This window comes from Megalobrama amblycephala, linkage group LG20 (assembly GCF_018812025.1).
Source record: "Megalobrama amblycephala isolate DHTTF-2021 linkage group LG20, ASM1881202v1, whole genome shotgun sequence".
In the NCBI taxonomy this organism is placed as follows: domain Eukaryota; kingdom Metazoa; phylum Chordata; class Actinopteri; order Cypriniformes; family Xenocyprididae; genus Megalobrama; species Megalobrama amblycephala.
Genome location: NC_063063.1, coordinates 15,902,751 through 15,920,810, shown reverse-complemented (window position 1 = coordinate 15,920,810; position 18,060 = coordinate 15,902,751). Strand labels below are relative to the sequence as shown.

The window sequence follows — 18,060 nt, the reverse complement described above, 5'->3', positions numbered from 1 at the left end:
GGCCTGGTGATGGATGTTTTTCTGCAGCCCCTCATCAGAGGATAAAACAACATAACAGGATCGCATATAGAATGTCACTTCGCCAGCAAACCGGGCGTCTTAACTGCCTTGTGGTGGAAAAAAACACATGGTGGCTTGTTCTGTGGTGAAATGAACATCAGAATGAGTAAACCACAATTATCAACGTGGAGAAGAGAGTTGAGAACGAGCAGGATCAAGCAGGTGGGCACGAGGCACTGCAAGAGGGCTAGAAAGACACATTTTACTTTTGTCAGCATTTTCTCTTTTTACTTTTTTTTTTTTTTTTTTGGTCTAGTTTGACTCTGAATTGACAGGTTACTCTTTTTGTCTAGATCTATTAATTTATTTAAAGGTCCCGTTCTTCGTGATCCCATGTTTCAAACTTTAGTTAGTGTGTAATGTTGTTGTTAGAGTATAAATAAAATCTGTAAAATTTTAAAGCTCAAAGTTCAATGCCAAGCGAGATATTTTATTTAACAGAAGTCGCCTACATCGAACGGCCAGTTTGGACTACATCCCTCTACTTCCTTCTTTAATGACGTCACTAAAACAGTTTTTTGACTAACCTCCGCCCACAGGAATACACAAGAGTTGCGTTTGTAGAGTGTGTTTGTCGCCATGTCGTCGAAACGCTGTTATTTTCATCCCGCAGTCCAATCACCGGGTCTGATTCCGGCTCAAATTGATAGGGTAAAATTAAAGACATGTTTACAATAACACTGAGCGCGTGCATCTCCACGTTATGGTAAGAGGCGTGACCTTTCCGGGCAAGATGCGCTAAACTGCTGTCGAATCACAACACAGGAACCGCTGGCACAATCAGAACTCGTTACGTATTTCTGAAGGAGGGACTTCATAGAACAAGGAAGTCATCAGCCCGTTTTTATGACAGTGGAAACAGCGGTATACAGATAAGTAAATTATGTGAAAAATACTGTGTTTTTTTACACGCGAAACATGAACACATGTTATATTGCACACTATAAACACAATCAAAGCTTCAAAAAACCACAAAAAACGGGACCTTTAAAGGGATCATGACATGAGAAATCAAAAAGCAAGTTTCATTGCTTAAAACGTCCTCCTCAACGAATATTTAACAGATGAAAATTAGCCTGTATGGCAAAATATGACATGCATGATGGACTTAAGTGCTCATGTGCATTGTCCCTTTTAAAATAAAATCAAATAAAAAATAAAATAGTTAGACATCATTGCACCATAGGCCCTGCCCACTGGTATTCAGTGGCTTAACAGCTGACATTTGCCTTCACTGGATGCGAGTGTCACGTCGCGTCAAAAGCATTATAATGACTGACACTGTCTACACCGGAAACGGTATACAGATTCGCGTTCAGTTTCTGTCATACTCCACGCACTTGAGTCTGTTGACAAGAGGACAAATGGAAGAGTGAAAGAATGTTCGCTTTAGTTTAAAACACTCGTTTGCGTCTCTGTACAGCAGCTGCATCACAAACCGTAAGTAAATGATTTCACAATGCTTTGTCTGTAAATAACGGTTTTATATGGATAATGTTTTCAAAACACTTACTCGTGTGCAATAGCCTGTGGGCGTTGACACTGTTTCCTATGCAATGACGTTAGCCAATCATAAGGCCGTTTGTCCACCAAAGTGTTTTTTTTTTTTTCAACAGCTAGCGTACTTTTCCAGTTTTAAATGGGAGTGTCACGTTTTTTTTTTTAGCGCCAGGAACGTAACAAGGCACTGAGCGTCTTTTTCACGCTCAAGCGCTGATCACTCATCACTGTCACATTTTAGCCAGCTGTCCAATCAGAGTGAAGGAGGGGCGGGACAAATACAACACTGACCAACTGTCATAACATTCTTGCTCTACAACTACATCAACAAGCAGAGAACAGAACAAAATGGATGAGAAATTAATATTGCTGGTCTCTGAACATACATAAGTACTCTACATTGGGTCATCAATTTAAATCAGTTAAAAGCGTAATCAGTTAAAAGTAACAGTGCCGTGGATATTCCGTATCATAGCAACAAAGCGTTTCAACTAGGGAAAAAAAAACGCTCTCAAGCACTCACAGCTAGGTGTTTTTCAGCTGGCTTTGGTGGACACATGGCCTAACAGTGGCCATTTACTGACAAGCCTTAAAGGAGCCATCCCTTAAAAATAGGTCATTTCAGACAGTTTATTACACCACATGATGTTTTTAAAGTCATTACATTTTAAATTTCCTGAAAATGGTTTAAATGTTTTTCATTGACCCATTGTTCATTATTCTGCCTTTTTCATGTGCAAACATGACATTGGTATTCCCAAGGAAAACCCAGCTCAGGGCTAAAAACAGAGCCTAAATGAACCCAAAAACCACAGAATCAGCCTCCACCCCGCCATCCAATATACGCACTACATCATGACAACAAACGCCACAACACAAAAGTCCTGTTTGAGAACATCTGCCTTCAAATGAATGCTCAAGTAAAAAGGCACTTTGAGAATTCTTGGTAACCCTACATCTCACATTAACACCAGCAAACCACCTCTTAGCACCCAACTAAATCAACTTAGCTCACCATCAAAAAATGCCTTCAATAAAAGAGTGTACAGGCTTTTAAAACATGTCGAGTAGAAGAGTGGCTTTGTTAGCTTCTAAATATGATCACCCAGTCACAGGTTTCTGTTAGACAGCTTGGGCCCAAAAGTGTGAGTGCATTTATAGCTTTCACTTCAAAGACCTGTTAACATTTAGATTGATTTTTGGGGAAAAAATAAAGACGGCTGTACATACAGTATATTGAATATTTTTAGCAGTTTCTGTCATGGTAATTTTAGTCACGTGTGTTGCATAACCGAATTTTCACTATACACAAAATATTACGACACCCTGCTGTCATAAATCTCTGGAATACTTTTCACATCCTTCCAAATTTCTCTGGTAATACGGATGTCCTAAAAATACATGCTGGTGTTCTGTGATCAGAGAAAAATCAAGTGATTGGATTGAACGAGAGGCAGATTAAATGGTGGAAAAGTGTTTGTTTGCCTTTGTCTTCTCAGGAAGTTAAGTTTCTCTTGCTTTTTGGCATTTAAGCCTGCCTGTGCTGCAAGGAAACAGGTGTTTTAGATTTAAACTGTAACATAGAAGATTATATAAAAGAGCTTTGTGTCAGACTGTCTGGAATCGCCATGTGGGGAAGAATTCGAGAGATGGTGAACACACCGTGCATGTCTGAGTGGCCTTTTTCACTGAAAGCATCAGGACAGACTTTGGAGCAAATAATGGGTTATGAGTTTCCTGTCATTATCCCATCCATTGGCTTCTCTTTATATTCTAGGGTGGGGTCACGTAGATGGGCACTGCTTTTGCATTTAGAGCCATCAATCACTATATCAAACCCCTCCTGTTCTTTGTTATTTTCTAGGTTCATCGAACATGGAGAGTATAAGGGAAATTACTATGGGACGAGCTTCGACTCTGTACGTTCAGTCCTGTCTAAGAACAAGGTGTGCCTTCTTGACGTACAGCCACATGTGAGTCTCTCCGATCCTCAGATACACATTTTACCTCCCTCTGCGTCACTCCATTCTTCAGTCTTTCTTCCAGATTTATTTTCCCCCCCTTTCACAGGTGTGACATTCCACACTATTCCTACTGGATCTTTTCTGAGATCAGTGTGGGGTGGGTGGGTGTGTGTGTTTGTATTTTTGTGAGTTTGCACTCTTCCTTTTGGACTTCAGTTAAGGTGGGAGATCTAACATTATCTCTACTCATTGTCCCACATTTGAAAATTTCCTCAGGCTTGGTGTCAGGATGGGAGAGTAGTAGTAGAGAGAGGAATGGTTGAGTTTTTGCAGAACTGTATCAGTGTCCACAGCAAAGCCAGAGAATGACCTCTGTCACCTCTGCCTCACACATCTTACATTGGTGGTATTAGCCTGGCTTCTCTCTTGGAGTAGTGAGGGAGAATGAGGCAATGATCATGATCATGGTTATTTGCATTATCATTGGTTCTGTGGGTATTAAAAAGGTCTTGGTCTTAAATTCACTCTTACACAAATTAAAGGATTAGTCCACTTTTAAATACACTTTTCCTGATAAATTTACTCACCCCTATGTCATCCAAGATGTTCATGTCTTTCTTTCGTCAGTCGAAAAGAAATTAAGGTTTTTGAGGAAAACCTTCCAGGATTATTCTCCTTACAGTGGATTTCAATGGCTACCAACAGGTTAAAGGTCAAAATTACACTTTCAGTGCAGCTTCAAGGGCTTTAAACAATACCAGATGAGTAATAAGGGTCTTATCTAGCGAATCGATCGGTCATTTTCGAAAAAAATACAACCGTTTATGCTTTATAAACAAAATATCGCCTTGAACGTACTTTCCGCTTCCGCATTCTTCATAACGCTTACGCTGAATGTCCTACGCCTTCCCTATTCAAGTTACGGAAAAAAACTAAACTGGCGCCGCGATCGTTCCGTAAGTAGAATAGGGAAGGCGTAGAACATTCAGTGTAAGCGTTATGAAGAATGTGGAAGCGGAAAGTACGTTCAAGGCGATATTTTGTTTATAAAGCATAAACGGTTGTATTTTTTTCGAAAATGACCGATCGATTCGCTAGACAAGACCCTTATTACTCATCTTTGATCTTCAATCTGTTGGTAGCCATTGAAATCCACTGTAAGGAGAAAAATCCTGGAATGTTTTCCTCAAAAACCTTCATTTCTTTTTGACTGACGAAAGAAAGACATGAACATCTTGGATGACATGGGGGTGAGTAAATTTATCAGGAAAAGTGTATTTAAAAGTGGACTAATCCTTTAAGGCCTCAAAAAAGTTCTTAAATCAAAGTCATGGCATTAAATGTTGCATGCATTTCAAAAAATTAAATCTTCTTTGTGTCCTGTTTTCCAATACAAATATCTAAACATCTTTAAATCAAGATACATTTACTTGAGATGCAAATGTAAAATGCCTTGAATAAGTGAACAAAATTAAGTGAGTTTGTTTAAAACAAGAAGAAATATCTGCCAATGAGTTCTGAAAACTTCCCTTTGAATTAAGTCGATTTTTCTGAGCCCATCGGCAGATATTCGTTCTTCTTTTAATCATACGCTCACTTCATATTTTGTCATTTTGCATCTCGAGTAAATGTATCTTGTTTAAAGAATCTTTAGACAATTGCACTGGAAAATAAGACAAAAATACTAAGGAGGAACATCACTTTTTTGCGGTGCGGTCAGGAGATACAGTAGTGGAAGCAGAGGCGTTCAAGGCATTCATTTTGAAAAATGAATTAAAAAGCAATGGTTATCTGGTTATGATTCTGGTTTTAATGGTTATTCCAAACCCTTATGCTGTTATTAAAGCTCACAAAACACAAAAGGAGAATTAAAAAATAAATAACGGTACATGCTCCTGTACAGCAACATTTTAAGATGACCGTGGCTATCAAGCTCCCAAAAAATAAGTGAAATTATAATGAATTTAGCCTATACATATTTATACATTATATTCCACTACATTTTTATGAAGCCATAGGACAGCTTTCTGTGTAGAAGAGACTGAAATTTAAGTCATTATTCACTGGTAAAAATAAAGCTCTCCGTTTTGACTTTTGTAAGATGGACCCAGAAAAAAACTACAATTCAAATTAATCAACAACAAAACAACCAAAGATTATTTTGTAGAGTTATGCATATACAAAATTGTGTAGTCTTTTTTATTTTCTCTGAGTTGAAATGTGAAGCTATAGCAATAAACTTACAACAACAATAAATCTCAGTTCAAACATGCTGCATATGGCTTCAAAAAAAGGCCTTTGGCCTTTGTCTGCTTTCATTTGAAACAATATGAGAGTAAATTATGTCGATATTTGAACTTTACTTTTAAATGTACAGCTGCAGAAACAGCCTATTTAATTCTATGCATAGAAAGAGGGAGGAAAATTATGGTAAAAAAATAGCTTACCGTTTGTGGGAAAACTAGTGATTTAATTCAGTCGTTTGAAAAACCTCCACAGAAATGTGTGGTAAAGTTCAGTGGTCTGATTGTTTTGAGCATGAGGATCTCGACTACCTGAAGTGTAATGTGTCTGACCAGAGTGCTTTATTTTCACTCATGGAGTCAGATCAGTTGAGCTCAGTGTGAATCAGCTGCTCTGTTTTCTGTCAAAATGTAACAGTGACTAACAGCAATAATGTTCAGAAGTATCAGTGTCAAACTAAATCATGATGGCATGAGTGATGCTGCTTTAATGACTGTGGTTCACCCTGCTCTCTTTATCTTTCTCTCTTTTTCACATTCTCTCTCCATCAGACGCTAAGACATATTCGCACGGCCGAGTTTAAGCCCTATGTGGTGTTTGTGAAGCCTCCATCCATCGAGCGTTTGAGAGAGACCAGGAGGAACGCAAAAGTCATCTCAGGCAAAGACGATAAGAACTCGTCCAAATCCTTCTCGGTAAAACACACCACACACAGCTTCAACTTCAATATGTCCATCTATCATCCTCTTTCATCCTGATGCGATCTCTTTTCTCTCTCAATAAGTCATTGTGGGTTTTAGGTTGTATTCAGTTTTTGTTCCACTATTTCACATAGTTCTTGGTGAAATAAGAAATAGATTTCATCACTTCCTGGCAGGCAACATCCACATCATTTATTATAGTCATTTTCCTTTTGGATCAAGCAAACATATGCTGGGTTAGTGCTTAAACGCGCGTGTGTGCGCGCGCCTCACGTGTGTGTATGTATTTATGTGTAACCGGTCCCCTGAGCGGCAACCTGATATGAGACCCATGAGCTCACACTACACCTGTATGACTGCTCTCAAAGAAAAACACATGAAATCAATTAACACTTACACCAGACCCTTATTTTGTGCTGCCGTTAGTTTGAGCTTATGTGTGTGAGAGATATGGTGTGAATATGCGGGATATCTAATGACTTTCCCAGAGTTCAGCTCTTGCCTGTGTATCTCGCTGTGAGTCTGCACCGGACCAAGCACGCGTGCTACAGAATAAGTGACCCCGGAAACCTGACTCCACCACACGCCTAGATGGCTTGATGCCGATTGTCACCACAGAGACGTTCTGTGTCGAAGACTGTCAAATGTATTTAGGAGCTCTGTACATGTGCTCACCTGTCAACCCATTGACCCAATAAGTGTCCAACCGCAATATACTCTTTTTCTGTCTTTTGAACAGCACAGATCGGGAATGGTCGCTAATTTTGCACTGTAATTCCTTATGATTCAACTGAATGCTAATTTTCACATAGCAGCTATGGTCTGTTTATCCATTATGATTTCATAGAAACAACTGCCAAAAGATAAATGATTTCAAACACCCACCCACCATGTTGCCAGTATAGCTCATCCAGGCTGCAGTGTGACACACATGTTACACAGTAAGGCTGCACAACAACTGACTCTGGAGTTTGTTTTTCTGCAATATATATTGATTATTTGACTATATATTGAATTTTTTACCAGATGTCTTGAATACTTTTATTTGGAAAGAATTGAGGGGTATATATATTTTGTTGAGTTCATCAGCATAGAATTTTTTTTTTTTTTTTTTTTTTTTTTTTTACAACCCTCTTAAGAACAAAAAAAAATAATAATCTTTTTCCACTTTTCATCGGTCACATTCCCCACTGTTTTTGACTCGATATTAATGACTATACAGGTGCTGGTCATATAATTAGAATATCATCAAAAAGTTGATTTATTTCACTAATTCCATTCAAAAACTGAAACTTGTATATTATATTCATTCATTACACACAGACTGATATATTTCAAATGTTTATTTCTTTTAATTTTGATGATTATAACTGACAACTAAGGAAAATCCCAAATTCAGTATCTCAGAAAATTAGAATATTACTTAAGACCAATACAAAGAAAGGATTTTTAGAAATCTTGGCCAACTGAAAAGTATGAACATGAAAAGTATGAGCATGTACAGCACTTAATAGTTAGTTGGGGCTCCTTTTGTCTGAATTACTGCAGCAATGTGGCGTGGCATGGAGTCGATCAGTCTGTGGCACTGCTCAGATGTTATGAGAGCCCAGGTTGCTCTGATAGTGGCCTTCAGCTCTTCTGCATTGTTGGGTGTGGCATATCGCATCTTCCTCTTCACAATACCCCATAGATTTTCTATGGGGTTAAGGTCAGGCGAGTTTGCTGGCCAATTAAGAACAGGGATACCATGGTCCTTAAACCAAGTACTGGTAGCTTTAGCACTGTGTGCAGGTGCCAAGTCCTGTTGGAAAATGAAATCTGCATCTCCATAAAGTTGGTCAGCAGCAGGAAGCATGAAGTGCTCTAAAACTTCCTGGTATATGGCTGCGTTGACCTTGGACCTCATAAAACACAGTGGACCAAAACCAGCAGATGACATGGTACCCCAAACCATCACTGACTGTGGAAACTCTACACAGAGTGGCTTGACACAAGGAATGCGACAGCAGAAACCCATGTCTTGCATACGTCTGTGCGTAGTGGTTCTTGAAGCACTGACTCCAGCTGCAGTCCACTCTTTGTGAATCTTCCTCACATTTTTGAATGGGTTTTGTTTCACAATCCTCTCCAGGGTGCGGTTATCCCTATTGCTTGTACACTTTTTTTCTACCACATCTTTTCCTTCCCTTCGCCTCTCTATTAATGTCCTTGGACACAGAGCTCTGTGAACAGCCAGCCTCTTTTACAATAACCTTTTGTGTCTTGCCCTCCTTGTGCAAGGTGTCAGTGGTCATCTTTTGGACAACTGTCAAGTCAGCAGTCTTCCCCATAATTGTGTAGCCTACAGAACTAGACTGAGAGACCATTTAAAGGCCTTTGCAGGTGTTTTGAGTTAATTAGCTGATTAGAGTGTGGCACCAGGTGTCTTCAATATTGAACCTTTTCACAATATTCTAATTTTCTGAGATACTGAATTTGGGATTTTCCTTAGTTGTCAGTTATAATCATCAAAATTAAAAGAAATCAACATTTGAAATATATCAGTCTGTGTGTAATGAATGAATATAATATACAAGTTTCACTTTTTGAATGGAATTAGTGAAATAAATCAACTTTTTGATGATATTCTAATTATATGACCAGCACCTGTAGAAATGATTTCTATTGTGGTTTAATAAAAATTAAAAAAAATCAGTTACAGCTGTAAAATTACAATACGAATGTTTTCTGTCTTAATTTCTTCATTTTTCAAACATTAAACTAACACTTTTAGTTTGTTGCTTTGCCGGCAAAATGTATGCACTACTGGTTTCAATGATGAAACACGGCACTGTTAATTTACACGGGTGCAGCTCAACCAAACCACTCTGAGATGCTAAAACTGTATTTCATGACCTGCAATTATGTAAATGAACAGGGCCAAACTTAACTCTGAAGCCAGCAGTGCACTTATTTAAACGGGTCCTTGATTATTTCACTTTTTTTTTTACTTTAGTTAGTGTGTAATGTTGCTGTTTGAGCATAAACAACATCTGCAAAGTTACGACGCTCAAAGTTCAATGCATAGGGAGATATTTTCTTTTACAGAAATCGCTTTTTAAAGACTACAAACGGCTGGTAGGGACTACAACGAGCTTCTTGCCGGGTTGGTGACATCACAATCCCCAAAATTTCCCTGCCCCCGGGAACACGCAACAAAGGGGTGAGGTCATGTTGGGCTGATTTAGAGAAGAGGAAGAGTTGTTGTGGTAGAGTTTTGTTGCCATGCCGTCATTTTACGCTGGACTGCTTCACAAACAAGGGTCAATTCAATGCTGGATTTGCACAAAAGATTAACATGATGGCGCATGTTAGTCGATGAGTTGAATCAACTCCAAGCAACTACATACATTTATCCACTAACCATTCAGAAACATCGAGTTTCATTTTAAAAGTTGTAACTTCTTCCTGAGTCTCTTCATCAGTGTCCGACTCTGCAGTGCTGGAACAATGCAATGCTAGAACACTGTTACTGACAATCGTCATTTTGGCTGCGTGAGATTCTCCAGCTTTGTTGTTGTTGTGCAACCGAAGCGTGAGCTGTTAAAGCTCCACCCTCTTCTGGAAAAGGGGCTGGGAGCAGCAGCTCATTTACATTTAAAAGAACACACACAAAAACAGTGTGTTTTTGCTCACACCCAAATAGGGGCAGATTTGACAAACTATAATATGGAAACTTCACAGACACATTCTAGGGACACCAGAGACTTATATTACATCTTGTGAAAAGGGGCATAATAGGTCCCCTTTAATTAATCAAATCACAGCCTTCATGATTTGACTCTTCCATTAAGCGAAATACCTATATCAATTTTATTTTGATATATCGTGCAGCCCTAATACACAGGGTCACAAATTTACACTGGGAGCATATTTCATTATTTTTATTTCAACACCTTTGAAACTGAATAGATGCTGGTCACATTAATTCAAACCGCTGAATGTGCGATTAGACCACACCATACTCCCCAAAGTTTTAAATTCGCAGAAAGCTCAAGGATTATGCCGTTGTCAAAGGAAATGTTGCTCTGGCTATCTCTGTTTCAGAGGAACTGTACCAAAAGCTGTCTGCACCATCCAAAGCAGCTGTCTGTCTGCTTTCAACAGGTCACTGTGGGTACTAGTGAAGGAAAAAGAAACCCTTCTTAGCTGGCAAAACTTAGCAAAAGTCGATTATAGACCCTGACAGTGTTAAAGGCATCCAGATTCAGCCTATTATAGGTACGCAAGAAAAATCGTGTTTGATGAAATGTCACAACCATATTTTATCCAGGACTTTGCTGTATTTCTTTCTCAGAGAGAGACGCTGCATCTGTTAGAGCCATGAGCTTGAGCGCCGTCGGCTCTGTGCAAGAAAACAGGCATCCCTTTGTTTCTAGAAATCCAGACTTCCACTCTATTGTTCTCTCTTTTAGTAATGCTTGTATAACATTAATGCAGATTTTTTTTGTGTGTGTAAAAGATCAAAATATCATTCGTTCTCTTTTTAGGAGTAGCAAAAAAACTTAAAATTTCATAAAAATGTCATCAGAGGTGGAAGAGCAGAGTGTTTCATCCTCTAGCATTAAATCTTTGTAATGAGAAATGGAAACCTAAGCTAAAATTGGAGGATGTTTTTTTTTTTTTTCTTTTTTGTCCTGTGCTCGGTGAAAGTCAGCCCAGTCCAAAGATTAAGTGCCTTTACTTTGGGAATATAAAAACAGGGACCTCTTGACGACCCAGAGATGTCCTTTTTTGGTCGGGTTTAATGATAAGGGCAGGTGCACTTTATATGATCCAATAAAAATTGATTTTCCGGCAAGGATTGAGAGATAAGCAGAGCTCATGCGGACTGTGGAGGGAGAGAGAGAGAGCTTAGTGCTGAAGAAATTCTTCTGTTTTTGAAGAAGGAAGACCTGGACGTTGAGTGAGAGTTTGCATTAGAGCCTCTGGGAAATAAACAATCGGAAAGAAATGCAGAGGAAAAATAGATTTAAACCCTTGAAACTGATCAGATTTGCTAATAACGCTCCCCTGGAGGCACAACATCTGTTATACCTCAATTAGCATGAGGTTTTTATTTGATGACAGAATGAAGAAAAGATATGTTCAGACCTTGGGCCAAACCTTTGACTATTTAGGCCAAACACAAGCTAATCCACCACGTTCAACCAGAGCTTTATTAAAGCCATGACTAAGTCAATGAACTGCGACTTTTGATGCGTTCTGCCAATAACTGTCAGATTGAGAGACTGCTGTAGTTTTCAGAACGCCAGCAGCTCTGTGACCCAACTGAAATGTTGACTAAATTTCATCTCTTGATCAAGAAAGAAAGACAGGGAGAGGTGGGAAGGGTTCAACAGAGAGTGGGAGGAGAAGTTGCATCTAACACTGGCTGTACGCCATGGCTTCACTAAGCTTGCTGTTGTCTTGTCTGCTAATGCCAATTTCCATATTTACCGTGTGCTTAATAGCTTCTCAGTACAGTTTAAAATGTAAAACCTATCCAAAAGCTTCTGAATTTATTTTAGCATGGCAATATGTTTTATAGCATCATATCGCTCTTAGTGTGGGTCCCATGTTTTTATGTTGTAAAAGTTGAGTCTATATTGGTAAAGCCACTCAAACCATGCCATGTTCTCTGAGACTGGCACCAAATGCCAAGATTGCCCACATAAACACTTGTTTAGGACCCACAAGCCCAGAAAGGTCCAAGGCCATGTTAGAAAGTCCAGAGATAACTAGTCTATAAGATGAAATGTCGTGGAAAAGTACTTATGAGTTGGTGGTGATTGTGTTCGATATAAAGCATATCTGATTTTGGCCTATTGTGTTTTTATAGTTTTTCAATGATGTCAGTTTATTTTGAACGGGGAAAATATTTAATGAATAATGATTTTTGATCATTTTGTGGGGCTTTTATGCGTCAATGTGTAACATATGCCAGGGTATAAAATTGTGGTCTGTTTATTCACTCCACTGTTCCTGTGATCAAAACCACTGGAGATCCAAACCTCAAACTATAACCCTAACTGTGCACCACCTCAGTAGAACATTAAATATCAGTTTATAGTTTTATCTTTTATCACATGTAGATATTTTTGCATTTCTGCATCTAAAGCAGTTTTATTGTAAACAAAAAAGAATAGTTTTTAATTAAGTTGATGTTTAGGACAGCTATGAAAGTCCTTTTTGGAAGCTGGTTTTGGGAATACTGTGGGAAAGTGTGTTTGACTTTTTTGGGGCCGTATTTAATGTCTTAAAAAAGAACTTTGACTGAATGTGTTTGTTGTTTAGGAGGAGGACTTCCAGGAGATGATCAGTGCCTCTCAGATGATGGAAAACCAGTATGGTCACCTCTTTGAAAAGGTCATTGTGAACGATGACCTCACTGTTGCCTTCAACGAGCTCAAGCAGGCGCTCAGAAAAGTGGAGACAGAAACACACTGGGTGCCCATCAGCTGGACTCATTCCTGAGGGGCTGCTCAAAAGGAACAAAGGAACAAGGCATCAGATTTTTGGGGGGTGGAAACTAAGGGAAGGACTTTAAGAACTGTGAAAGATTTCTTTTTATTGTTTGTTTTTATTTTTTGGCTGTAGATGGTGACAGGGAAAATATTTGTCTTAATACATCTGAAGTGGTTTATCTGTTCTTGGAGACTGAAGTGGAAGCGCATAGGTTTGATTTTGTTTTGTCGTGCTCGATATAGCTGAACGGGTGTAATTGCACTCAAAGTCGGGAAACATCTGATTGTTTAGCAGCTGCTAAGAGAGTGTTCAAACTGCCATTCAAGTGGTGTGGTGGTGTTGACCACTCCTTGGTGTATTTTTAACATTAGTTTATAGAAACCAAATGAATGATTATTATTTTTCTGTGCTCAAAGTACACTTTTTTTATTCAGAACTTAGCACACTGTACTCCATTTGCCTGTTACTTTGCAGCTAGTTAAATCAGCACAGCATTAACCATATATATATAGGTGGGACATCATGTGATGTTCAGTGGGCCCAAAGTGATTTTATTTAAATAGATAATTAATATATTTGGATATTTTTTAGACTTTTTTTTTAGCCTGTTCCCAGTTGAGATTTTTGAATTCGTATCAGCTGTGAGGATTTTTCTTTTTGGTAAGTGCTCATGGCTGATTAAAGCCTCAGGATTTTATTAATGTAAGACCCGCTGTGTGCAGAAGCTGACTTCTTTATTTCAGTTTCATCTCTCTCCTTATTTCTCTCCCTTTTCCCTCCATCTCCATCCTGTTGTTGAGGGCAGGTGCTTGGAAAACCCATAGGGAATGTACTCAATCTGGGCTGATTAGGCAAGACTCTCTTAAATGTGTTTAAGAAGCCTAACAGCAGCACTTCCACAATAGAATCTCAGAGAAAAATATGTTAAATGGCAACCTCAAATGTTACAAGGCATTTCAGAAAGGAGTAGTTCACCCAAAAATGAAAATTCTGTCATAATTTTGTTCTGTTTTACTGTATAGCTTCAGAGGACTTTGAATATAGACATTAGTCAAATGGACTTTAATGGTACTCTCTCATTTTTGGTGCTCAACAGTCCCATCCACCTAAATTGTGTGTTCCGCAGAAGAAAGAACATTGTACGGATATGTAACAACTAGTGATGCACTGAAATTTCAACACCCACAAAAAAAAAGGGTTCCAATCAAAATATTTTGGATTGATAGTTTTTTGGATGCACTTACTCTGTCCTGGGTTTCCATCCAAATGTGAAGCGAATCTTTTCAAAGTTCGCAAAAAAAACAAACAAATGTTTCCGTCAAGTAGTTCTAACGGATGACGGTGGTATTGGTAGCCTAGTAACCAACAGTAAATAAAACACCATCAGCGGAAACAGCCGATTAGACACATGGGTTTGCTACGTCAGAATTTTTTCGGCAAATGCGTTTCCATCTCCCATTATTCACTTTAACTAATTTTCACACAAGTAAAACGGCTCAAACGAGCTGAACTTTTTTGCAAAGGAATTTTTTCCTTTGAAAGCTTTCCCATCACTTTCTGATGCTATACTTCAAAATCCGCATAAAAACAGGGTGATGGAAACAAAAAGTTTGGGTAATCAAATTTGGGTAATTGAACTCACTGTGCTCTTTAAAGGGATAGTTCACCCAAAAATGAAAATGTGATGTTTATCTGCTTACACCCAGGGCATCCAAGATGTAGGTGACTTTGTTTCTTCAGTAGAACACAAATGATGAACCGTTGCCATCTGTCAGTCGTATAATGCGTGTCAATGGGAACTTCGTCTATAAGAGTAAATAAAACTTGCATAGACAAATCCAAATTAAACCCTGTGGCTCGTGACGACACATTGATGTCCTAAGACACGAAACGATCGGTTTGTGCGAGAAACCGAACAGTATTTATATAATTTTTTACCTCTAAAACACCACTATGTCCAACTGCCCTGCGCATCCGGTTAGTGAGGTCAGATCGCACTCTGACAGTGGCAGTGATGTCTAGCACTCATTGAAGTATAAGCGTGAGACATCACTTCCGTCATCAGGACGCGTTTTCTGACCTCACTAACCGGATGCACAGGGCAGTTGGACATAGTGGTGTTTTGGAGGTAAAAAATTATATAAATACTGTTCGGTTTCTCACACAAACCGATCGTTTTATTGTTTCAGGACATCAATGTGTCGTCACGAGCCACAGGGTTTAATTTGGATTTGTCTGTGCATGTTTTTTTTACTCTTATAGACGAAGTTCCCATTGACACGCATTATACGACTGACAGAGGGCAACGGTTGGAGTTAAAAATCATTTGTGTTCTACTGAAGAAACAAAGTCACCTACATCTTGGATGCCCTGGGGGTAAACAGATAAACATCAAATTTTCATTTTTGGGTGAACTATCCCTTTAAAGAGCACACTGAGTTCAATTACCCAAATTTAATTACCCAAACTTTTTGTTTTCAGCTAAATGACCACTTAAATCACTAGTAACAACATGAGGCTAAGTGATGACAAAATTGTCATTTATTGGGTGAACAATCCTTTTAATGTCTGAAAAGGCCTTACATAAAGATATGCCACTAAATACATGTATATTTTTGTTGTCATTTTGTTCTTATTCAGTTTTGTGTTCTTTCAGCACATTGATTTCCAATCAAGCAGTGTCAATCTCTCACTCACACTCTCATGTACTGTTAAACACTTGCCTTGTTTTTTCATTTATTTCTGTTTTTCCCCATACTTAACTATACAAAACAGCTTCAAAATGTTTGTTGAGTTTTGAAGTCTTTCTTAATATGAAATATGCAAAGTGAATATTGATTCCTGTATTTCAGTAATGTACCACTATATCTGGTTGTCTGTCCTCTGCCAAGTGGCTGATTTTTGTGGAAGCCTCATCTAAACAACAATTCATGTACATCTATTGTTTCGTTCTGTCGATGATCATGAGTTTACAATGTGCTTGTTATAAACATCCCCTTCTCCAAATGGACATTAAATATGTAAATCAGTTCTGTTCTGTTTACTTTTTATCATGAAGTGGGAGGAGTGTTTTTGTTCCTGTAATTAATAACCAATGTTTCCTTTAATAGTTGATTCATGTCAGCATTCACAGGTCTTCAGACACAAAGGGCCAGTGGGACAGACTCATCAGTCAGGCTTTGCTCACTACAGATTTCACTGTCTGATGAAATGCCAAAACAAACCAGCAGCCAACACAATGACCCATAATCCTCCAGCTCCCCCTCCATCACACAGTCCTGCTGCCGCCGCTCAGAGCTGATAGTGAGGAGATTGAAAGGGATGGATGAAAGGGATGGATGACATAAGACAGGAAGATGGATAGGATTTGAGTGTAGCTTGCCAGAAAGAGGTAACAATGTTTTTCGAGACTTGATAGAAGCTAACTTCACTATTTTTCCCCTTTGTTCTTAGCATTATTAAAAGCAAAATTTACCCAAATTACTGATTTTCTTCTCTGGAACACAAACTGTGAATTTTTGAAGTATATCTTGGCTCCAAATTGCCAAAAAAATCACCATAAAAGTGGTCTATGTGATTTGTGTACTTGTTCCGAGTCTTCTAAAGTCATTCAATAAATAGATTTATGAAATTTAATAAAAAAAAAAAAAAGAAAACCTTGACATCCACGTTAACTTTTTTGGCACATTCATGTAGTCTCCGATTGATGAACAAATCATTCTTTTGAGTTTAATCTCTATGTTCACAAAGCATGCCTGAATAATTTGTTCATGAATCTGAATGATCCAGTTCTCAAGTTCAATTTCTTAATGTCTTATCACAACAAGAGAAGAAAATCTGTGAATAGTAAAGGTACAGTTCACCCAAAAATGTAAATTCAGTTATCATTAACTCAATCCAAATCTGTATGACTTTAATTTGTAGAACATAAAAGATATTTTTGAGGAATGTCTTTCTTCCCTTTTTTTTTTTTTTGTTTGTTTGTTTATGGTCTATATATTGGTAGTCAATGGCCACCAAAACTGGTTACCAACATTTCTCAAAATATCTTTACGTTCAGCAGAATGAAGAAAGCCATACAGGTTCAGAATGACATGAGGGTGAGTAAATAATGACAGGATTTTCATTTAAACAGTGTCTTGAAATTTCACCATGTCCTTTTGAAGCATAACATATTCAGTGCCCATTTATTTTAATAGAAAAAGGGGCAGACCTATACATTTTTAAAAAATTCACCCCATGTTTTCCATGAAAAAAAATCATACTGTATGGATTTGTAATGAAAAGTAAGGTTAGTAAATGACCAACATACAATTTTTCAAGGGTCCACAGGACTTTTAACAAGAAAAGAGCACAAAATGTCAATGTTAAAACAGGCTTTAGCACATCCTCTCTCTTTTCTATCCATTTCTCCCTCACTTTTCCTTTAAACTGTCAAACACAGGAAGTGTGTCACAGGACTGCTGATATGGTGAAGCGTGGGAATGTTGAGATGTTGTAACACTGTTGTAATAATAATAAGGACGTGTTTGTGTGTGTCAGGTAGAGGCCATTATACAAGTACCAACCTCCTCTGATTACCATCTGTGTTGCAACAGGACTGTCAGAGAGCCAGTGCCACTTACAGTCATGACGGAGCTCAGCAGGTTTGGCAGGAGTAAAATGAGGAAATGAGAGAGCGAGTCCGGCTGTTGGGGAAAGACAGACCATCTACTTTAAACTTAATCACCTCTGGTGCCGCCGCGCCTTAGCACTTGTCTGTCTGAGGCTGTGGCCATTGTGTTGAAAATGTTTTGATGCCTTCCTCACTTAGAACACCTCCTGATCTCTTTGAGTCTGATCCTTGGGTAAAAAGGCCAGCAGTCCCTTTTAGTTTGTCTGTTCTCCCTGTTTCATTTTTATGGAGATTCATTTAGTTACCTCCATTTTTGTTTGTTTTCTCCCTGTGTCAGAGGTTCTCAGGATTCTCTCAGAGTTCCCAGGGCTCTTGTGATGGTGCCATGCCTGGCTTTTCACTCTTAGTTAAACCGTGTGAACGGCGTGGATGAATGATGCTCTGTTTCATTATAATGTTGTGTTGTAATGTAAGCGAGACGCTCTCAGGA

General features: G+C 38.5%; 1 protein-coding gene across 6 annotated transcripts in view; it reads left to right on the top strand.

Moving 5' to 3' along the window:
- Positions 1–14,265, top strand: part of mpp7a (MAGUK p55 scaffold protein 7a) — a 141,656-nt gene extending 127,391 nt beyond the window's left edge. For all 6 annotated transcript variants that reach the window (XM_048171693.1, XM_048171689.1, XM_048171692.1 and 3 more), the window contains 3 exons: positions 3,425–3,533; positions 6,320–6,463; positions 12,785–14,265. In XM_048171693.1, coding sequence (XP_048027650.1) covers positions 3,425–3,533; positions 6,320–6,463; positions 12,785–12,964 — 433 coding nt within the window. In that variant the 3' untranslated portion in view covers positions 12,965–14,265. The remainder of the gene's footprint in view (positions 1–3,424; positions 3,534–6,319; positions 6,464–12,784) is intronic.
- Positions 14,266–18,060: the final 3,795 nt, after the last annotated feature.